We start from the raw sequence: 22,971 nt of genomic DNA on the forward strand, positions 1-22,971 counted from the left end.
CTCCGGCCCACCTGCAGCGGCTGCTCTGCCCGCCAGGGCTGCGTGTGACACAGGTGCTCAGGCCGCTAAATCCACTAAATCCACTAAATCCCCAGAACAGCTGTGCACTGAGTGGGCCCTGACACAGAGGCTAACGCTCTGACTGGGCTCAGCAGCTCCAGAGCTTTGGAGGGGGGTAGCGAGCTCCACGCATCGCGTGTGAAGGGTCCTCTGGGACTCTCGTCCTCGCTGCAGTCAGACCGTTCACAGAAAGGTTGCCTTAGCTTCACTCCCCGAGTGTTTATTTTTAAACATCCCCATTTGCTCCTGAGAGACACATAAAAATCAGTTTTCCCTGCTGTCCCAACATATCCTGCTCATCTCATGGATAGCACTGTTACACCTGTACAGGTGAGTGTGTGTCTCTGCACTGTTACACCTGTACAGGTGAGTGTCTCTACACGCTGTTACACCTGTACAGGTGAGTGTGTGTCTCTACTCTGTTACATCTGTACGTGTGTGTGTGTGTCTGCACTGTTACACCTGTACAGATGAGTGTGTGTCTCTACACGGTTACACCTGTACAGGTGAGTGTGTGTCTCTGCACTGTTACACCTGTACAGGTGAGTGTCTCTACACGCTGTTACACCTGTACAGGTGAGTGTGTGTATCTACTCTGTTACATCTGTACGTGTGTGTGTGTGTCTGCACTGTTACATCTGTACAGGTGAGTGTGTGTCTCTACACTGTTACACCTGTACAGGTGAGTGTGTGTCTCTGCACTGTTACACCTGTACAGGTGAGTGTCTCTACACGGTGTCACACCTGTGCAGGTCAGTGTGTGTCTCTGCACTGTTATGCCTGTACAGGTGAGTGTATCTCTCCACACTGTTACACCTGTACAGGTGAGTGTGTGTCTCTGCACTGTTACACCTGTATAGGTGAGTGTTTCTCTACCTGCTGTTACACCTGTACAGGTGAGTGTGTATTTATGGCTGGTTCTTCTGGCTTTGTCTTGGTTCTCACAGCTTTGCCTTTCGTCCCGCTCTCACGTGCCCCCTGCGTGGGGGCAGAGGACGAGCTGGGGGTCACTGCAGGTCCCCCCCATAAACGCGCTGCTTGACTGTGCGTCATTTTCAGCCCTTGGGACATAAAGTGCCCTGCACAGTCTGTACTGAAGTGACTCGCTGTCTGTAATTAAAGCCAGCAGGACGGGCGTGTCCCCGCAGAGGACAGCGCCCCCTGTGTCTCACTCTCCCCTGCCCAACTTGCGTCGGCCTCTGGTGTTTTGCAGTAAATGCAGTTATGGACATTAAATGTACATTAATAAAGGAAAATAATGAATTGGCCTTATAAGATCTGATGACTTGGGGCTTGCACATGGCATCCATCCACAGGCTGTGGTTATGAGGGTTCATTTGTGTGTGATGTTACTGTGACTGGAGGCCTGTTCAGGAAGATGGACGGTGGTGATTAGCTCTCTTAGGACTGGGTGGGACTGCAGGTTTAACCTCAGGAAATACACGCCCGCAGCCACTTTCAGTGTGTGTGCAGCAAGAGGAGCAGTGTGTGTGTGTGTGTGTGTGCACCTTTTTTCAGGTTAAGTACTTCACTCAAGGGTTCAGCCACAGTACAGCTCCATCCAGGGTTCAAACCGATAAACAGGCAGTTCCCCAAACACCTGTAACGCACTGATGGGGGGGGGGGGGGGGGTAAAATAAACTCCTGCTGATTTCCTTTTCCTAAATGAGTCTGCCAGAAGAGCAGCATGAGTGTGTGTGTGTGTACACATGCGGGCATGGGCGTTGATGTGTGTGTTCATTTGATGACCCTGAGTACAGACAGCTCTTTCTCTGTCTTTAAATCTTATGCGGGCTCCTGCAATTTAATTTGAATTCAGCCGAGTGTCTGGGTGATAATGCTACCTTGTTCTGCAGTTTGTTTTTTTTAACTTGTTTTTAAAAGAGCCATTTTTGTTATGACTGCCGGCTCTTTGCATCACACTTTGTAGTTACATTAATTGCCAATTGAGCAACCAATGAGCCGTGCACATATTTAGCAGTGATTCAGTCCTGAATTTGAACCCCGTTGTTTGAACCCCATTTTCTACCCCCTGGCCGTGCTGGCGGGTGTTAAATTTATCTTTTTTAACGTCTGGAATTAATCTGATGAAACGGTGTTGGCTTGGCCTGCTTTAACACTGCGTACGCCTGCAGACATCGTTGGCAGGTCTTGCTGATAATGGAAATACACACCCTGACGGCACATTACAGCGATGGTGTTCGAGAATCTTCCGGAGTGACTGTGTGATCAGCGCTCACGCTGTGGAAAACTGATTTCAAACAGCATTGAACATGAGCATTCTCCCTGCCTGCCAGGCAGAAGCCACCCTCTAGTCTGTATTCTCTCTGAAATGTCTGAGACATTGCGCACAAGGCTGTTGGTTGTAATTTTGTTGATTTTTGGCATTTAAAAGGCAGAAGAGTGATATTACACCGGTTGCCTGATTTTTATTCAGTTATTCATGGTACCTGTTTGAATCTACTCGCTTCATTTTTGCATAATACAAAGTTCTGTTCCTGTTGTGCATACTGAAATTAGACTTTGTCAGACCTGTTATGTTCTGTGTACAGAAGTATAGTAATCCTGAGTCATATTGTGACTGTAAAATTTTGGGGGTAGTAGCATACTGTGTCATTATTGGTGATAAGTCTTCAAGATGGAATCAGGCTGGGATCGGGTTTGAATGTGAAGGTCTCAGGTTCGGGTCAGGCTTGGGCTGGAGTATCAGGCCAGTACCTCGTGCCAGAGACAGTGTTCACAGAGAGTCTCTGTTCCTGTGCTCCGGTTCTGTTCTGAACATTCTGATATTCCATAGAAAAGTTGCTGTGATTGGCTGTAATCTGGGAATCATTTACGGGGTTTTGGAGCCTCAGTCTTCCATCACTACAGATCACACGGTGGCCTGGGAAGATCTGGAGGAACGATGTGGAAATGAAACAGTCCTCCGTCCCGTCCGCACCTCCACCCAGCAGGCTCCCATGAGCTGTGCTGCTGTTTCCATGAAAAGCAGCGGCTCCTCATCTCTGTAGAGGGGGAACCGCTGACCAATAAGGCGTAAACCACAGGCCTCAAGCACAGTGACGCTGGTGAGATGGTCTGCCCACACGATTAAGCTCTCTCACTGATCTAAGCGCTCTTTCGGGAACAGGACAATGCAAGCCCTCTGCAGATGTGGAACAGGACACTGCAAGCCCTCTGCAGATGTGGAACAGGACACTGTGCCCTCTACAGCAGTGGAACAGGATGCTCTAGGCCCTCTACGGCTGTAGAACAGGATGGTCTGTGCCATCTATGGTTGTGGAGCAGGGTGACTGGATGCTCTATTCCCTCTACAGCAGTGGAAAAAGATAGGCTACTCTTTGCTTTCTATAGCAATGGAACGGGACACTATGCCCTGTTAAGTTGTGGAACAGGATGGTCTGTGCCCTCTACGGCTGTGGAACAGGATGGTCTGTGCCCTGTATGGTTGTGGAACAGGATGACTGTATGCTGTATGCCCTCTATGGCAGTGGAACAGGACACTTTGCCCTCTATGAACTTGTTTGTAACGTGGTCAGAATGAGCATGTGCCTAAACTGGGCCCAATGTTCTTTTCATTTCATTTAGATCCTTTTTTTTTTACCCTTTTTACATAGTAGGCTTCATTTTTTTTAAACTTTGGCTTTCTCCATAGTGAAGAAGTCACTCCATCATGTGGAGTCAGGCACAGTGAATGTATGGTTGTGCTGAGGAGCAGCTTCAGCCTTCCTGCTGAAGCTGGGACTGCTTTATTGCTGGTCACACACTGATATTCCCCAATGGACGGGTGGACAGTCTGTCTGTCTACAGGTAACAGGAAGTCTGTCTCTCCTCTGTCCAGGATTCAGACTTTCAGTAGCTTTTGTTGGTGTGCGCCTGGTTCAGTAGGTGTAATGTTTTGTGGCAAGCATCCATCCCTCCATTATGTATAGATAATGGGGAGAGGAGGGGCTGGAGCCTATCCCAGCACGCATTGGGTGATTGACAGGAGTGCACCCTGGACCGGTTTCCAATCTATTGCAGGGCAGCCTTGTTAATAATAATAATAATAATAATAATAATTTATTATTATTATTATTATTATTATTATTATTATTATTATTATTATTTGTACAGCATCTTTCATAGAGAGAATCAAGCAACTCAAAATGCTTCACTGCAGAATAAAAAAGACAATATATTAAAAATCAGGATAAAATACCCAGACAAATGCATGGATAAAATAATAAAAGAAATGAAGTCAACAGTAATTGCCTGAAAGCTATCTTAAATAGGTGAGTTTTCAGCTGAGATTTAAAATTTTCAATGGATGATGCTTCTCTTACTTTTTGTGGTTAAGCTGTTTCATAATTTTGCTGCATACACGGAAAAGGATGCTTCACCTCTGCATATATAATTCTCCTTTGCAACACAAAAGAGCTTTGCTTCACTCGATCTCAAAGTTCTCATTGGCTGATAATAAATTAAAAGGTCGGAAATGTATTCAGATGCTGATCCATTAAGAGCTTTAACAGGAGTTAAAGCAGCTTAAAATCAATTACTAACCGGTAACTGATGCTGTAACTTGAGTACCTGGAAAACATGAGCTCTCTTTTTGATACTGTAAGAATTCTAGCCGCTAATTTTAGTAAATTGATTTCTTTGGAAGACCAGAGACAGAGACCAGAGAATATTAGTAGTCTAACCTACTAGTGATAAAAGCATGCATGTTTACTGTATTTGGCTGCAGTCGGGGGGTGGGAGAGTTGTAGGGTAGGGGAGAGGAGGGTAGGGAAGACTGTGGCTGGCAGGGCTGCTGGTTGTGGTGTGGTGGACCTGCACAGGAGAGGACAGTAGGCTCTTTGATTCAGGGGCAGTGTTAAAGACGCACGATGGGAGGTTTGTCAGGTTCGGTCTGGTGCAAGGCCTGAGTTTTCAGAGGCAGACTGTGAAACACATGGAATGCGCCCCCCCCCCCCCAATCCCCTGACCTAAGCACTGTCCTGAATCCATCTGTCACGACAGTCTTCATATCTCCGTCATGAGATTCTTATCCTTCTGTCACGACGTGCATTATCTATCATGATAGGCCTTATCCTTCATTAGCGCAGTAATGACATGTGCTTATTATTCTGTTATGACTAACCTTTCAGCTCTGTCACAACATGTTCCTTTCATTCCACCAGAGTTTATTTTATTTGCCCATTACCTGCTTATTATTCTGTCATGAGGTGCCAGTGACGTTGTTCCTGCAGGTGCAGCTCCGCAGAATGAGGCCTCAGCCTCTCCCTCCCGTCTGCGGCCTTCAGGTCTTCTGCAGCCGGGAGCTGTGTGTCTGCACTCTGCTTAGGGGGGGCATTTCAGGGTTGGGGAGTGTGTTTCAGGGTTAGGGAGTGTGTTTCAGGGTTGGGGAGTGTGTTTCAGGGTTAGGGAGTGTGTTTCAGGGTTAGGGTGTGTATTTCAGGCTTGGGGAGTGTGTTTCAGGGTTGGGGAGTGTATTTCAGGGTTGGGGAGTGTATTTCAGGGTTGGGGAGTGTATTTCAGGGTTGGGGACTGTATTTAAGGGTTGGGGACTGTATTTCAGGGTTGGGGAGTGTATTTCAGGGTTCGGTGGGTACTGGCTGGGGTGTAGCTGTACCAGCAGTTTCATTGCAGAGAGATCTGGTCCTTATTTCAGTGCAAAAGCAGCTGTGATGTTCACTCACACCATTATCACCATAACAGGTGATTTTTAGTTCAATCTTTTGTCTTCATGTGTGTGAATTCATGTGGAAGAAACACAAAAAACAGGGTTTAAAAAAAAAAAAAAAACTATTCTTCTTGTTTTTTTGTCATTGCTCTGGGCAGAAAGCTTTTCAGCTGCTTTTGTCCTGTGTGAGGTGGACATTAGACTTAATTACAGGAGTCTATGAGCCCTTCCTCTGGGTTTTTTTGATATGCTGCTATAGTCTCTGTGTATGGCGTCTAAATCACTGTAAATACTGCTCTTGGAAGATGCTTTGTGATTGGTAGAAAGGCTTAGAAGGGCGGAGCCCATAGAAGCCTGGCTGCACATGGGGAAATATTTGAAGGGAGCCCCTGGGGATAGGCCCCTCCCTCTGATTGCTATGGGAATGCTGGGGGGCCAGGGACGGTGTCCTTAATCCCCTCTTTCAGCCCCCTACCCTCGGGAAGTCTTGGGGTGCGTTTATGCTCTGGCGTGAATGCAGGGATCCGGAGTTTGCGTTGGTTTGAGGTGCACCATGGGAAGGTCTGGCTGGCGCACAGGCAGCGCTGAATGGCTGAATGCAAAGCAGCGCCGGTGTGAAGCTCTGCCCTCATTCAGACGCGACACGCTGCTCTAAAGACCCACAGACACCAGCTAGCCTTCTGTAATTAAACTGCCTCATCCACAAGCTCTGTGCTGTCCAGAAACAAGTCCTAGCAACCAGCTCACACATTACATCTCTGTCAGTCAGTCCTTCTCTCTCTCTCTCTCTCTCTCTCCCTTCCTTCTCCAGCTGTAGAAGGCATCATATATTTAGAGTTCTGTAGGTTTCAGCACCTCATGGCAGGAGGGAGATTGACACACGCAAACACACGGTCTCGCATACACATACGCACACACACACACACACACACAGCCCTCTCCTTAATCAACTTTATCTTAATGAACTCTCCTGTTCTTAATGTCTTCCTCTCTTGTGGCCGCAGCCCCATCACATCATTGACACGCAGGCCGCCCCCATTGTGTGATGAGGGTACAGAGGGACAGCTGGAATTTTTGGGGCGTGTTTTTTGTGGCCCCCCGGGGGAAGTGGAAGTCAGGTTGAGTTGATGGACGTGGTTTCTGCAGAGGAAGTGTCTCTATACATTGTCAATATGAGGCCCTAACACAGTCATCCTCAGCACAATTAAGTGATCTGCATAGTAATGGTTGCTGTAATTGTTATGGCAACAGGTGCTCTAATCGTTATGGTGACCGGTGCTCTAATCAGCCCCAGTGGTCGCTCTCCGCAGTCACTCTGCGCCGGAGAGGTTTTTAAACCTTCAGTCCTCCTGAGGAAGCAGGCTCTGGGCATGCTCAGCAGGCTTCCCTCTGCCTGCAGGGGGTTGTGGGTAATTTACATTCCCCTCACAGAGCAGGGGCCATGAATGCCACCTTTGTCTCGTTTGTGGAATGCACCGCTGGAATTCTGGACGGGGTTCAAGATCCCCGTTAACTGACACCCCTTTTGGTTTGGGTCCCTCTCTTTAAGGCCCTGTCCCACAGGTTTGGGGAGGGTTCCTCTCCCTGAGGCCCTGTCCCACAATTTTTGGGATGCAGGCGTGGGGGGGGAGAGAGGGACGTCTCAAACCCCCATCCATGAGTACAGATTTTTTTTTTTTTAACAAATGAAGATTTTAAAAATGGTTTACAAGACATTTTCATTTTCATATTGTGCAAAAAAACAAAAAGTGTCTGGTAAAATGTCCAAGTGCCTGGTGAATTTTTTCATCCATCAGGCACAGTGGCTGGTTCAACAGAAAGTTAGTTTCTGACCTTATCTCTGTGTGCTCTGTATCAGCCCCGCCCCCCCACACTCCCAGCCAAAGCAGAAGCCCCTGTTCCGTAGCTCATCGTGCACTCATGGATGAAGCCCATTCTACAGGCAGTGAAAAACAGCAGTAATTACTGGGCGTGGCCAAGTGGAGGTCTCTCAAGACAAAGGTCAACTCACAGCCAGATTGATCTGTTTCTCTTCCAGGTCGACTGGCCTTTTCTTACCCTCCTGCGAGACACACAGGCTAGACAGACTCATAGGCTGTCTGTCTGTCTGTCTGTCTGTATGCCCAGGGGTTTGTAAAGACCGCTGCTCAGTCCCCTAAGTGATGCAGAGGTGACCTTCACTGCTCTGTGAATATGTACACACACACACCAGACACACTCCTGCACACACACACACCACAGGCACACACACACACACAAGGAGCTGACGCTGAGCTAGAAGGTGTGTAGAGCTGCTGGTAAGTGTCTGAGGGGGGTCTTTGTGTGCAGACTCTTGTTCCGGTGCTGTCAGGTTTGGAGAGGGGCACAGTGGGGTGGTGACAGGCCCTATTCATGGTGCGTGACCCTGCCCCCCCCCCCCCCCCCTCCAATGGCTCTGCCTGACAGCAGCCGTACCCCGCCCTGATCAGGAGCCGTCCCTAACGAGCTACGCCAATTAGCATCCCGGCCACCCCCGGAGACCGGGCCTAAGTGCGCTCCTGTTTGGAAACCTGTCATGTGGCACGGCGGGTGGTGTTTGGGGCCTGCGGGGGACCCCACGCTGGGAGATTGTCTCCCAGCTTTTGAGCGGCGCGGAGCTGGAGCGGGACCTTGGCTGGCCCTGCGCGGCGCTTCTCCCGCTAGCGCAGAACGTTCTCTCAATGTTGCTCAAAAGCACTGGCGATGTTATAACATCGGCGAAACATTCCAGTGACGTTGTGATAACGTTTTGCGTTCCCTGGGCTCCCACGCCGACGGCCGCGTAGCGAGCCAGGGGGTGCGCTAACAGGGCGCCCTGGAAGTGCATCAGCGTGAGAACGAGGCTGTTTGTACGGGGAGCAGAGACGAGCTGTGTGAGCCCATAGGTTCTGAATGCTGCTGTGTCGGTTGTATTGTGTGCATTGTGTGTATTGTGTGCTGCTGATACAGGCAATAATGACTCTGGGCTGTGAGTCCTTCCTGTTTCCCCTCCAATCAATGTGCTCTTCTGGCTTTTCTGGTTTTAATTGACTGAAAGCAGTGCATTATGTCCGTGAGGACCGGACGTGTTAATGATGCTCTTTCTGTGCTGGGGGGGGGAGGTTATATATGTTCTCTCAGTACACACGCCTGTCATGGTCTCACTCACACACACCATGCACACACCTCACACACTCGCACATTCTCTTTCACAAACCCAACATGCACTGACCCCAAATTCAAACCGTTTTAATCAAAACAAGCTGGAGCGTGCAGTGAGATCTGGAGCCCAACAACAGCCAAACCCGCTGGACCGACGGGCTGTTCTGCTGAATGTCTGACCCATTCTCAACAGTGGACTGCATCTGACATTCGTTGTACATCACTGGGTTGAACAGACTGAGAGTTCTGCGTGCTTTAGACTGGTTTGTGTCGCCCCCTGGAGGTTCACGCTGCACGAGGGGCCAGATCTCCTGCTTTCCCGCAGGGACGTGCGGTTGAGTTTTAAAGGGATGGCAGGTAATCCCGGTATTCCCGGTACTCCTGCTGGGTGCCCTGCTCGTGCGGCTGACCCGGCTCTTCCCGCTGCTGTCCGCCTGCGTCTGACATTTACCTTTCCGTTTGGGGACTTCCTTCCCCCTGCTGAATGGCTGATAAATGTCAGTGATTATGAAGGGGAAACTGCATGAAATATTCATTTGGAATTCTTAGTGGGAATAAAAGGCCATTAGCCGTTTCTCCTCCTAACACCGCTTCACTCTTCTGTCCTCTCTCCTCCCTCCCTTTTCTCACTCCTCTCTCTCCTGCTCAAAGAGAGGGGTCTGGCCGGTAGCAAGCTCTTGTGCACTGGGTGAAACTCTGGGGGTGCCCCCTGATGGGGAGTCTGTGATCTGTGATGACCCCAGAGCAGGAAACCGCCCAGGCTTTGGGGTACCCCCAAGATTTGAGCTAAGGAGCCCTAACAGTGGAAAATGTGCGTGCTGACTGGAGAAGGGGAGGCAGTTGCCATGGCAGCGCTGCTGCATCAGTATGGCTGTGTGTGAAGCAGGGTTGGATCCTGGAGCACCTCTGAGAGGTCCAGCAGGGTTTTGGCTTCAGACCTGGAGCCCTGAGTTCCAGGAGGGTGCTGCGTGCTTGGAACTCAGAGAGAATAGGTATGAAATACAAATGGCAGTTTGACAGCCTTTTTCTTCAAATGGCTGACCATTTCATGATGAGGCTTTCATTTTAGTGCTGCAAAGTTCTTATCTGCCATGGCAGTGGGGTTTTAGGGGAATTCCGAACTGAAACATAGTGACAGGTCTTCAGCAGACATCCCAATCCGCTCTATAACCGGAGACAAGGAACTGGTCCTGACTTTACGCAGTATTCTGGATTCACTTACCGTGTTCACGTGTGGTTCGAAACAAGGACGGAAATTAAAGGTGCTCGGGGAAAAATGGTCGTTAACAAAAAAAAAACCAAGAAGAATCGGTTTATCAAGAACCTTTGAGTTGCTTTGGGTTTTAACCACAGGCCTGAGCACAAGTCCTCTGGGGTCTGTAACTTTCTGTGTGCACCAAAATTGTGCTGATCAGTGTGCTCTGTGGTAACATGACTGCGTTACATCATAGCATATAAAAAATATCTCCATCTCCCTCTCTCGCTCCCTCTCTCACTCTCTCTTTCTCTGCTCTCTCTTGCCCTCTCTGCTTCTCTCTCTCTCTCTTTATCCTTCTCTCTCTCCCCCCAGGTTTGTGTGTACAGGCTGCCTCCCTGTACTTCACCAAAGAGCCAAAGTCCCAGGATGCATTGCATGGGCGTAGCGCCATGCTGCGCTGTGAGGTCAATGACCCGGCGGACGTGACTTACAGCTGGTTGCAGTACGGCGAGGTTGTGAGCGACTCGGACCGCCGCTTCCAGGAGGGCGGTAACCTCAAGTTCGCGGCTGTGGACCGGCGGCAGGACGGCGGAAGCTTCCAGTGTGTAGCCCGCACGGCGAGCGGCGAGGAGGTCCGGTCCAGCAACGCGTCCTTCAACATCAAATGTGAGCTCTGCCCCCTTAATGCTGCCCCTACAGCTCCTTCTGCATGTGCCTTTAGCCCTGCCCCCATGTCTGCCCTTAACCCCGCCCCCATGTCTGCCCTTGACCACACCCCTAAATCTGCCTTGAACCCCACCCCCATGTCTGCCTTTTACCATGCCCCTAAATCTACCCTTAACTCCACCGCTATATCTGCCATTAGCCCCGCCTCATATCTGCCCTTAACCACGCCCCTAAATCTGCCCTGAACCTTGCCCCCATATCTGCCCTTAACTACGCCCCTAAACCTGCCCTTTTATACATATGCCCTTAGCCCCGCCCCATGTCTGCCCTTAACCACGCCCCTAAATCTGCCCTTAGCCCTGCCCCCATGTCTGCCCTTAACCTTGCACCCAATATTGTGTAAATACCCAGTACCTTTAAATACAGAAGGCTAACCTAGGTGTTTTTTTGCCGTAATTAACTAATGTTGCATTATTTATGTTGTTAGGGCAGAAAACCCCAGAGAAAGATTGTGCTGTGCACCCCCACTGGTGCTGTTTGTGTTATGCCTGGGTCTTTACATTTTGCCCTGTAGCCTGTGTGTGTGTGTGGCGGGGGGGGGGGGCGGGGCGGTGGGCAGGGCGGTGTTGTTCTCAGAAGCCTTTTGTCAGACTTGGTGGGGAGTGAAATTTCCCTTCAGGCTCATTATGCATGCGATCGTCAGTGTCCCACTTTACATTGTGTTCAGGAGAATTTTTCCCAGAATGCTTTGGTGTTTTCTAGGGTTTTCAGCGCACTTGTAACTGGTTACATTTATACACTTTGTTGTGCGTTGCTCTGGATAAGAGCGTCTGCCAAATGCCTGTAATGTAATGCAATGTAATGGTGTTTCCATGGCCCTTCAGTGCTGTGTTTTCTGTCTCAGTGCTGAAACACTGTAGCTCTCTTGCTCTTCTGAAGGGGAAATCCGGCTGACTTCTACTTCAGAGGAGCTCTGCCTCGGACAGGAATAGTCCTGTTCTGTGTTTCAGGTGGCCTTCTCTAGCAAGGCTAGGAGCTCTGTTCAAACCTGACTCCCCACCTACACCTCCAATACACCTGTACCTAAACCTACATACACACCTGTGATAGACCTGCACCCACATACACACCAGCAAAAGTTTGCACGTACGATGTCAGAGTCATTCTTTCCAATAAATGTATTTGCTTCATAGATCAGAGCTTTTCTTAATAAATAGGAGATAATTAAATAAGAGGAGCTGCATTAGGGGCTCTGGTCCTCCTGCTTTGCTGCTGGTGTGAATAAGATGACCACCATGAGCCACTTACAAATCACAGACACAGGAGTGTCAGTAGCAGTGGTTTAAGCACAGACACAGAAGTGGCAGTGGCAGTGGTGTAAGCACAGACACAGGAGTGTCAGTGGCAGTTAGTTTTCTCCTGCAGATATGAGGCTCGGACGCTGGGCTGTGAAAGGGGAGGTGATCCGTTTTACTCAGATGCAAATGTCCTTTGTGTTCTCCCGCTCACTGTTATGATCATCCTTTAATTAGCATAATTCCCCCTTGTACTGTAGTTATGGAAACGGGTGGAACAGCAGCGCATATTTTGGAATTATCAGGAGCCGTGCTCATGTGAGCCCCCCTTTTTCTGAACAACGCCCCCTTTCTTCACTTACTGGCCAATTTAAGAGGGCTGGTTGTACTTTTTTTCGTCTCAGGGTCGAGGATAAATATTCACCATGGAAACTAATAAGCTGGCTGGGTCAGGCCAATGCGGAGCAAGTCTTCCTGAAGCTCCTGCTGTCAGGATGATGAAGACCTGAGACACTTTCAGTTACAGTGTGGGAGTGTGAGTGTGTAACAGACATGCGGGGTGTGTAACCGCCCCTTGGGGTGTGTAATGTGGGGGTGTAACAGTAACAGCCCCTCGGGGTGTGTAATGTCTGTAGCAGCTTTTTGGGGTATATAATGTGGGTGTGTAACAGCCCCTCGGGGTGTGTAATGTGGGTGTGTAAAAGCCCCTAGGGGTGTGTAAGGTGGGAGAGGCCTTATCCCCAGAGCTGGGCAGGCTCTGAGAACTGATTGATTTATTGATTGATTAATGGTCTAAGAAAAGTCAGCACCACAAATGTTTGATGGCGTGTTCAGTGTGCTGGCCTCTGTGCTGTAACTGGGCTCTGTAATTTGGCTTTCTGCTGTAACTGGGCTGTCTGTTAGTCTCTGTTCAGGGGGCTGAGGCAGCTCTGGTTGAGGTGAAGTGAAGGAGAGTGTGTTTGTTTCAGTGGATGCTGGGCTAACCCCCCCCCCTGTGATGTGCGCTAATGTACCCACCCTGATGTTAATGCCCTGTGACAGGCCTGACCTCACAGAGCTGCTATGCCCCCCTGGGCTGCTGCATTCCACGCATTTTTAACACGCAATGCAGATGTGTCAGACACAGAGTGCACATGTGTGCCCTGATGTGCAGCTCGCTCAAGAGGACCGGGCCTATGCTGTGACATGCAGCTTGCTTAGGGGGACCGGTGTTACGCTGTGACATGCAGCTTGCTTAGGGGGACTTGGGTTATGGTCACTCTGGAGGACCCAACCCTAACCCTAACCCTTCCTGTGCTGACCAGGAGTCTGGAAGCAGCTGACTAATGAGGACACATGAGCAAATTCTGGAAGGTTCTGCATATCACCGTAAATGTTCTATGTGCCTGTGAGCCAGGCTCAGTACTGCTCTCCAGTGTAATGTGCAGGTCTGTAAGTGCGGTGGAGTTCTGTGATTATATTAATGTGTGGTCGTGCAGCATAACAGCCCTCTTGGTGTTGGAGGGAAACATAAAGTCCTGTGCAGAGTGCCTCTGAGCTGGGGGGGTGAAGGATTGTGCTAAATTCGGCTACCCCCTCCCTCCTCAGGGCTGGAGAGTGGGGGCGTGACCCTACAGGAGCCTGCTTCGGTGGAGGAGTTAGAGAGCTCTGCACTTGTAACGCTGCAGTGTCACATTGATGGACACCCACGGTAAGCCCCACCGCCTGCCCTCTGTCCCGCCCCGTCTCTGAATCAGTGCCCTGTTGCTGGTGGTTCTGAAGACTGACCCCCCCCCCCCCCCCCCGTTTACCCCCCCAGCCCAACCTGCCAGTGGTTCCGGGACGGTACGCGGCTGACGGAGGGGACGCACCAGATGAACAGTAAAGAGCGCACGCTCACGCTGCAGAGCGCCAGTCCTGACGACAACGGCCTGTACTACTGCTGCGCCAAGAACACAGTCGGGCACGTCTGCAGCAGCCACAACTTCACCCTCAACATTATAGGTGTGTGTACGTGCGAGCGTGCGCATGCGCGTGCGTGCGTGCGTGTGTGCATGCGTGCGTGCGTGCGTGCGTGTGTGTGTGTGTGTGTGTTTCTGACCGTTTCTCCGCTCGGTCAGATAAGAGCTTCCCCCGGCCAGTGCTCATCCCGGAGGACCAGGTGGTTCTGAAGAACGAGATGGCCGCCTTCCACTGCCAGTTCTCCGCGGAGCCCGCCCCCACCGTCCAGTGGTACCATGAGAACGAGCTGCTCACCAACAAGTCTCGGTACGCCCACGCACCTTCCTCCCCTACCTCCTCCTCCTCCTCCTCCACCTCACGTGTGTGGGAGTGAAGAGCTGTGCCCTCACTTCTCTGTAAACCCTGGGTGGCCATAGCAACCGGCCAGTCCAATGAGCTGTCTTGTACTGTCTCTGGGATGATAGTTTATTCCTGAGGGGAATGGTCACAGTAAAAACAAAAATAATCATTAGCAATACAGTAACAATAACTAGTGGCATGGGTACAAATATGCTAGCAGTAATTACCAGCTGAAGGTCGGCAGGCTAGTTGTAGGTTGGCAGGTTTGTTGCAGGTTGGCAGATTTGTTTAAGGTTGGCAGATTTGAGAGCGGGTGTTTCCACAGTGGTTTCAGCATGTGGCTTTAGGTGGGAACTGTGTTTACCGTGAGGAGATGGGAAGATTAACAGGGGTTTCAGAAATATAGGCTGTAGTTAAATTTCTTGAAACCTGAGAAAACCATTCTGAAGAAAATACACGTGCACCTGGATTTAATAAAACTGCTTTATAGATCAGATTGTCTGCCTTAGATCTTGTTTTATGTACATTTACACACACAGATGCTGAAGCAGCTCAAACAGATTTATGTGTTTCCTTTAGAGCTGGGGTATGAATGTCACGCTTCTCCAGGTGAGCTGGAGGATTTGCTCTGGCAGAGAAACCATGGGCTTGACTCAGTAAACGAGCGTTCAGGCGCAGCCAGGTCTTTCCTGTGTGAATCTTGCTCCTGACAGAATGCTGACAGACGCCTCTTATTGCTTCCTGGGTCAGAGTTCACTCAGGGTTCAGCTTGTGGTTCACCTCATGGCCCACAGGTGATTGGGCGGGACCTGTGGGTCGAGTTTGTTGAAGCCACACACAACCTTGCTGTTTGGCGCACAGGCTCGCAGGGTCCGATCCCGCCGAACTGGATTCTGCTGGCAGCGTTGTCCTGCCTGACGCCTGGGCGTGTGTCAGATCACTGAGCGGATTTCGGCATTGAACTCTTCTGACAGACACCGGCCCCGTCTCACTGGAGACTGCGGTGTTCTTAGAGCGGGTTAGCAGGTGGGAGCTCCTACCAGGACTGCCCTGGCCAGTTCCCTCAGGTTATTTTTACTCTTTCTATTATTGCTGCTGGAGCGTTCCCCCAGCTAACTACTCTGCGGGAAACAGATGGGATTCTGGGAGATTCTGCGAGGCTATTTGAGGGTGTTAGCTGAGGCTTGCTGTCACAGGCTGTGGAGTGTGGTTGGAGCGTGGTTGCGATCGGCGTGTGATTTGCCGGCACAGAGAGGCAGCGCAGTGTGTGGTAGACCTGGCAGCAGGACCTGCTGAGTGAAGCTCGCTAAGTACTTGCTGGGTGGGTGGTGTTGTTTTGTCTCTGGACACAAAGCACGCCAGGGTCCTATTGGCTCTCTTCTGGGCCTGGGCCAATCGGAGGTAATGGAAGGAGAAAGGGATGTTACTGGCGGTAAGTGTCTGAGCGCCATAATTGAGCTCCATTATCTCGGTCAGGATGAGATCTACGGAAATCCTTCCCGTCTCCATAAGGAGTTGATGGTCTGGGGGCTATTTCTACATCATAAAAACACATAAGCGTTTGTGGGACGGCCATTATGAAACAGCAGGGTACATTAGAGTGCTAATGAAACATCAGGGCTGAAAGCTGGTCTCAGAGCCCTGTTACAGAAAGGCTCAGTCAGGGCAGCAGCCTGCTTACCATGAATCAGCTGTTTGAAGCAGGTGGGAGGACAGGGCGGGGCATGGTACAGGTGGGAGGACAGGGCGGGGCGTGGTACAGGTGAACAGATGGGAGGACAGGGCGGGGCATGGTACAGGTGGGAGGACAGGGCGGGGCGTGGTACAGGTGGGAGGACAGGGCGGGGCGTGGTACAGGTGAACAGATGGGAGGACAGGGCGGGGCATGGTACAGGTGGAAGGACAGGGCAGGGCGTGGTGCAGGTTTGCTGAAACACCTGGACCCACGCTTGACGTTGAAGAGCTTTACCTGCAGTTTTCTTCATAGCATGTTTTGAGCTACTTTGAAAGAGGCATTATGGGTAAATTCCCTCCTGCTGGGTGAAAGCACTTTCATCAGGTATCCGGCTGCCAGAACTGCTCTGACTGGCAGCTCTCAGGGGTCAGACTGCCAGCAGCACTCTGATTGGCTCTCTCTCTCTCCTCAGCATAGTCCTGCTAAGTAATGGCACCCTCCTCATCGGCCAGGTGAAGCCGCGGAACACGGGAGTTTACAGCTGTGTGGCCCGCGGGCCCCGGGGCCCCGAAACCAAGCTGCAGGCCACCCTGCACCTGGCAGGTAGGAGCCGGTTACGCACAAACACACACACCTCACGCACACACACACACACACACACACACACAGACACACACTTGTGCACGCGCACTCACACGCACCACACATACTCCAGGTCTCTGTTTAATCGCATTATTTCAGCTAATCAGCTGCTAATCCCTGACAGTTTTAAATGGGATTGTGTCATGCAGGGTTCAGCATTTAGGGCAAGTTGAGTACTTCCACTGTTTTAGCTGCCCCCTCTGCCCCCCCAATCCCAGCTCAATGAAGCAGTCACAGTGGGTGAAACAGCCCAGTTCAGTACTGCAGTCACAGTGTGTGAAACTGCCCTGTTTAGAAACTGCTGGGGGTTAGGGTCAGGTGCGGTCCTCACTGCTGATTGGTGTGTCTGTCTGTCTGTGCAGAGATTGAGGACCTGGGGCCCAGCCTGTCCAGGGTGTTCCCGGTGGACACCGTGCAGCGTGTAGCTTGCGGGCCCCCGCGGGGGCTCCCTGAGCCTGTGCTGTGGTGGGAGCGCGGGGGGGTGCGGGTGCCCCAGGACGGCCGGGTTCACCAGGACGGTGCAGAGCTAGTGTTCAGCCCCACAGAGGGAGGGGACTCGGGTTCCTACACCTGCATCGCCCAGAACAAGGCCGGCCAGCGGCAGCAGGAGCTCAGTGTCACTGTGGCCAGTGAGTACATCTCTCTCACTCTCTATCTCTCTCTCTCTCTCTCTCTCCTTCCCTTTGTCACTGTGACCAGTGAGTACATCTCTCTCTCTCACTCTCTCTCTCTCTCTCACTCACTCTCACTCTCCTTCCCTTTGTCACTGTGACCAGTGAGTACATCTCTCGCTCTCTCTCTCTCTCACTCTCCTTCCCTTTGTCACTGTGACCAGTGAGTACATCTCTCTCTCTCTCTCTTTCACAATGCTTCCCTCTGCCATGGTCCAGTGAATACATCTCTCTTTCTCTGTATTTCTTTCAATTTCCTTCCCCCTGTCACTGTGGCACAGTGAGCGCATCTCTCTTTCCCTCTCTCTGTCTCTTTCATTCTCCTTCCCTTGGTCCCTGGCCAGTCAGTACATCTCTCTCTCTCTCTCTCTCTCACTGTTTTCCTCACTCCTCCCCCCATGTTCTGTGTTTGATGGTGAGGTAATGGGGGGAGTTTCTGTCGTTATGTATAATGGATGATGTTTCTACTGTCATGTGCAATGAAGGATGTTTCCATGGTTATGTGTAATGGATGGTGTTTCCATGGTGATGTGTAATGGATGATATTTCCTTGGTGATATGTAATGGATGGTGTTTCTATGGTGATGTAACAGCTGATTTTTGTGTTCCAGCTGCTCCTGAGTGGGTGACCAAGCCTGAGGACAGCCATCTGGAGGAAGGTCACCCTGGTTACCTCCACTGCCACACCCGTGCCACGCCCACCCCTGAGATCACCTGGCTGCGCAGTGGAGTGAACATCAACACGGAGGTCTGCATCACATGAGAATGGGAATGTTGGGCAAACGGATCGCAGTCAGACCCTTCGGTGGCTGTAGTATCGGACTTCAGCGTCTAGCCTCCCAACCTCCTCTTCTCTTAGTGCTTAACTTGGTAACCTGTACAGACATTTGTTTATTTATAATCTTAGAAATAGAATGTAGATGGATGTTACTAAAGAGGTAAAATGTGGGAGGGGAGTCTGTTGTCTGTGCCCCTCCCTTATTTGTCATTTACCCCATGTCCACCTCTCTTCCTGCAGGACGGGCGCTTTAAGCAGTTCCCAAACGGGACGTTGCGCATAAACAGCGTGGAGGTGGACGATGGGGTGCAGTTCACCTGTCAGAGCAGGACGGAGGGGGGTGTGCTGAGCGGCCAGGCACGGGTCTATGTGCTGGGTGAGGGGTCACTCCGGTCCCAAACCCTCTCCTGCCCGAAACCTGCTCCTGTCCCAAACCCTCTCCTGCCCCAAACCCGCTCCGGTCCCAAACCCTCTCCTGCCCGAAACCTGCTCCTGTTCCAAACCCTCTCCTGCCCCAAACCTGCTCCTGTTCCAAACCCTCTCCTGCCCCAAACCCTCTCCTGTCCCAAACCCTCTCCTGCCCCAAACCCGCTCCTGTCCCAAACCCGCTCCTGTCCCAAACCCGCTCCTGTCCCAAACCCTCTCCTGCCCGAAACCTGCTCCTGTCCCAAACCCTCTCCTGCCCCAAACCCGCTCCTGTCCCAAACACACAATGTGTGTGTGTGTGTGTGTGTACAGTCAGTCTCCTGTGTGACGCAGTGTGTCTGTACAGTCAGTCTCCTGTGTGACGCAGTGTGTGTCAGTACAGTCAGTCTCCTGTGTGACGCAGTGTGTGTCAGTACAGTCAGTCTCCTGTGTGACGCAGTGCGTGTCTGTACAGTCAGCCTCCTGTGTGACGCAGTGTGTGTCTGTACAGTCAGTCTCCTGTGTGACGCAGTGCGTGTCTGTACAGTCAGTCTCCTGTGTGATGCAGTGTGTGTCTGTACAGTCAGTCTCCTGTGTGACGCAGTGTGTGTCTGTGTGTCTGTACAGTCAGTCTCCTGTGTGACGCAGTGTGTGTCTGTACAGTCGGTCTTCTGTGTGACGCAGTGTGTGTTTGCAGAGAGGCTCAAGTTCACTCCGGCCCCCCAGCCGGTGCAGTGCCTGGAGCTGGACCAGGAAGTGAGTGTGCAGTGCTCCGCTACAGGCCGCCAGCCTCCCTCCATCCTGTGGGTCAGAACCGGTGCGTCCCCCCCCCACCCCCCCCCCCCCCCCCCCCCCATTCTCTCCCCCTCTCCCTGTCTCTCGCATACTGTCTCTCATACTCTCTCTCTCTGCTCCATTGTGAGGATTGTTTCAGTTTTAACTAATTTCCCCAGAGGAAAGCTTGCATATTCACAATGTATTTACTGCACTTACCTGTGCTTATGTGTTTAGGTATCTCTTGTGCAGGTGACTTGGGCACATGGTAATTTAACCAGGTTGGTGTTTCACACTTTAAGAGTCAAATATTGTTCTGAGAAGCTCAGCTGCCTCGTACTCTGTCGCCCCCTACAGACGGCAGCCAGATCCCACCCCACGTGGAGCAGAGGAACGGCGTTATGCACTTTTCAAAGGTGACGCGTGGCGACGCCGGAAATTACACCTGTGTTGCCTCGAACGAGCTGCAGGGGGCGATTCGCACAACGGTGCACCTCTCCGTAGGAGGTACGGCTCCCTGTCTGGGACACACTGCGCCACAATGAGCTCAGGTCACTGAACATGCCGCTGTCATGGTTACTGCTTAGGAATGACACGCACACTGCTACCCCTGCATTGTCTCCTCACCTTCTGATCTACCTGATACACCTAGCCCAACTACTGACACCTGAAACCATTATAAATGCACACACTCTCGCACACACACAGACACACACTCACACAGGCACACACTCTCGCACACACAGACATATGCATCATAAAAACTGCCAGTGTAGTGGCTCCCATTGGAACGGCAGATGGATTGAAACACTGCTGCCCCTATAGGCCAGGTTTATTACTGCAGCTTTTGTGATCACTGTGGTCAGGGAACATCCAGTTCCATTTCAGTCACTGGTTCGGATAAACTTCTCTGGCCCTAAAACTGAAAATTATATATCTATATGGAAGCAACTGTATAGTATGATTCATATTTTATACTCGTTACCCTCAATATGTTTTGTAGACTAATTACATTTCTGTGTGTTATTGCATTTCAGTATGTGTGTTATTGCATTTCAGTATGCAGTATTTTCAGTGTGTGTTACTACATTTCAGTGTGCGTGTTATTACATATCAGTATATGTGTTATTACATTTCACTGTGTGTGTTATTACTTGTCATGTGTCCCAGTGTACGTGGTGTTTCGGCTGGAGCCAGAGAACACCACGGTGTACCAGGGCCACACTGCCATGCTGCACTGCCAGGCCAGCGGGGACCCGCCCCCCTCCATCCGGTGGACGGTCAAAGACAGGGCGCTGGACCCCGGCCTGAGCAGGTGAGCCACGCCCGTTGTGGATAGACCGGTGAGGGGAAAGAGCACTGGAGCTGGAGCCTGGGAGCACGGCGGTTGCCTTAAAGTCCTGTAGGTGGTGCCGCGTTCCTGCAGAAGAGCTGGTTCTCACCAGGCCTGCAGACTGCAGGGACTCCTGAGGCTTGCTGTAATCCACATTCCCAGTACACAGCAGCCGCCTGGAGAGTCGCTCCATCCAGCGTTTAATCTAAAACCCTGACAGAAGCAGCACTCAGGAACAGGAAGCAGTACTCAGCAGCACCGAGTAACAGGAAGCAGAATTACAGCAGCACTCAGGAACAGGAAGCAGTATTCAGCAGCACTCAGGAACAGGAAGCAGGTGTCAGAAGCTGTTGTGTAGTGGTGTGCTCAGCGCTGCTCCCCCCTGTTCCCAGGTTCCAGAAGATGCCAAACGGCTCCCTGGTGATCCGTGGTGTTACTACGGAGGACACAGGGAAATACACCTGCATTGCTGGGAACAGCTGCAATACCCGCTCCAGCGCCGCCCAGCTTTATGTTGTGGGTAAGACCCGCCCACAACACCCACTCGAGCACTACCCAGCTGTAGGCTGTGGGTAAGCCCCGCCCACAACATCCACTCCAGCACTGCCCACCTTTATGCTGTGGGTAAGCCCCGCCCACAACATCCACTCCAGCACTATCCAGCTGTAGGCTGTGGGTAAGCCCACTTTTTTTATTGGCTTAAACAAATTGTCATCCAGGACTGAACATTTTTAGTGCCCAAAAATATTATCGGAGGGCTGCAGAGTCAAGCTCACACCATCTGTTATGCAGCAGAGCATAATTAACTGAGTTAGCCCCCCCACTGAACGCCGCATATGCTGTTATATAATAGAATGCTGCTCTCAAGTGCGTTCAGACGGTGCGTGATGGTAGCGAGCATGGTAAGGCTCAACCTGTCTTTATGAGATTTATAGTGCCTACACTCAGGGAAGAACAGCTGTATTCACCACAGTCTCTTCAGGGGCTGGGGAGTATACAGGCATCATGTTTTCATTCTGGGGGCTGGCTTAGTGGGGGGATCGGCCTACCAATTGGGGCTGGCTTACTGGGCGAGAGGCCTACCTTTCAGGGGCCTAGCTTACTTTGGGAGAGTTATATGGCACCATGGTTTCTGATACCCCATAATGATTATCCCATCTCATGGCTTAATGCACTTATCCTATGCATTGGCCAGAAGTATTGGCATCAGTTGTGGGACTGCCATGTATCTGTGTACATGTGTTTGCACTTACCTGTGTGTAACAGAGAAACCGGCGCAGCCTGCTGGGGAGGGGGGCGACAGGGCTCCCTATAAGATGATCCAGACCGTGGGGCTGTCGGTGGGGGCCGCGGTCGCTTGCGTCATCCTCGTCCTCGGCCTCGTGTTCTACTGCAAGAAGAGACGCAACGCCAAGCGACAGCAGAAGGGAGCCGAGGGGGAGGAGATGGAGTGTCTCAACGGTCAGTTTGTGTGCGTCTGAAGTGTCATTTAAAACAAAAACACCCCGGTTGCTGTGAAGCTGAACTTCCAGGGGGACTCTGTAAGGATGTCCTGGGGTTTTGCTGGCACCTTGTGTATATTATGTGTATTGCAGGAGGAGCTCAAGGCCAGGGAAGAATTTTAGTTCTAACACAGGTTTACTGTGACTGAAGGACTGCACATGCTCATAGCAGCAGCTGTGCTAGTGCTCTGTAGCACATGGTGCCTGTTCATAACCTTTACGAGGCTTGGTGCTATGTTATACTAGCGAAGGGACACCTCCTCATCTAAAGTGTTTTCGTTTGCATTGCTAATCCACGCATAATAGCCTATTGTTAACTTGGAGCAATTTACACATTACAAATCTCACGTAAGGTGCTCAGAAACAGTGAATCTCACGTAAGGTGCTCAGAAGTGGTAAATCTCATGTAAGGTGCTAAGGAGCGGGAAATCTCACGGAAGGTGCTCAGAAGTGGTTTTCTTAAGCGTGCCAGGAGCTGTGTGATTTCAGACTGTCTGGCTTTTCCTCCCAGACTCACTGGGGGGAGAGAATGTCAGCATACTGTAAAACACTGCTCCAGTAGTGGTTTTTATCAATAATAAGCTTGACAGTGCAGTGAGGCAGTATTTACAGAATAAGGCCTACTGGTTGCATGTATTCCTGATGCGTTTGAGAGATGGTTTGGTTTGATTTGAGGTCTCATGCAGTTCTGGCGATGACTTTGCAGGGGGAGCTGTGCAGCAGAATGGCCAGATGATGGTGAATATCCAGGAAGTGGTGGCTCTGACCGACCTGGGTACCACGGCAACCGCAACCAAACGTCACAGCAGCAGTGACAAGCTGCACTTCCCCCGCGCCCGTCTGCAAACCATCACTACACTGGGTA

General features: G+C 51.1%; 1 protein-coding gene across 1 annotated transcript in view; it reads left to right on the forward strand.

Moving 5' to 3' along the window:
* LOC118218487 (inactive tyrosine-protein kinase 7-like) overlaps nt 1-22,971 on the forward strand; it is a 33,052-nt gene that overhangs the window by 5,516 nt on the left and 4,565 nt on the right. The window contains exons 2-15 of the mRNA XM_035401165.1: nt 10,458-10,751; nt 13,634-13,736; nt 13,845-14,029; nt 14,146-14,293; nt 16,474-16,604; nt 17,006-17,272; nt 17,926-18,062; nt 18,333-18,468; nt 19,195-19,314; nt 19,629-19,778; nt 20,442-20,586; nt 20,997-21,124; nt 21,871-22,065; nt 22,813-22,968. Coding sequence (XP_035257056.1) covers nt 10,458-10,751; nt 13,634-13,736; nt 13,845-14,029; nt 14,146-14,293; nt 16,474-16,604; nt 17,006-17,272; nt 17,926-18,062; nt 18,333-18,468; nt 19,195-19,314; nt 19,629-19,778; nt 20,442-20,586; nt 20,997-21,124; nt 21,871-22,065; nt 22,813-22,968 — 2,295 coding nt within the window. The remainder of the gene's footprint in view (nt 1-10,457; nt 10,752-13,633; nt 13,737-13,844; nt 14,030-14,145; nt 14,294-16,473; nt 16,605-17,005; nt 17,273-17,925; nt 18,063-18,332; nt 18,469-19,194; nt 19,315-19,628; nt 19,779-20,441; nt 20,587-20,996; nt 21,125-21,870; nt 22,066-22,812; nt 22,969-22,971) is intronic.

Source organism: Anguilla anguilla, chromosome 18, assembly GCF_013347855.1.
Source record: "Anguilla anguilla isolate fAngAng1 chromosome 18, fAngAng1.pri, whole genome shotgun sequence".
Lineage (NCBI taxonomy): Eukaryota > Metazoa > Chordata > Actinopteri > Anguilliformes > Anguillidae > Anguilla > Anguilla anguilla.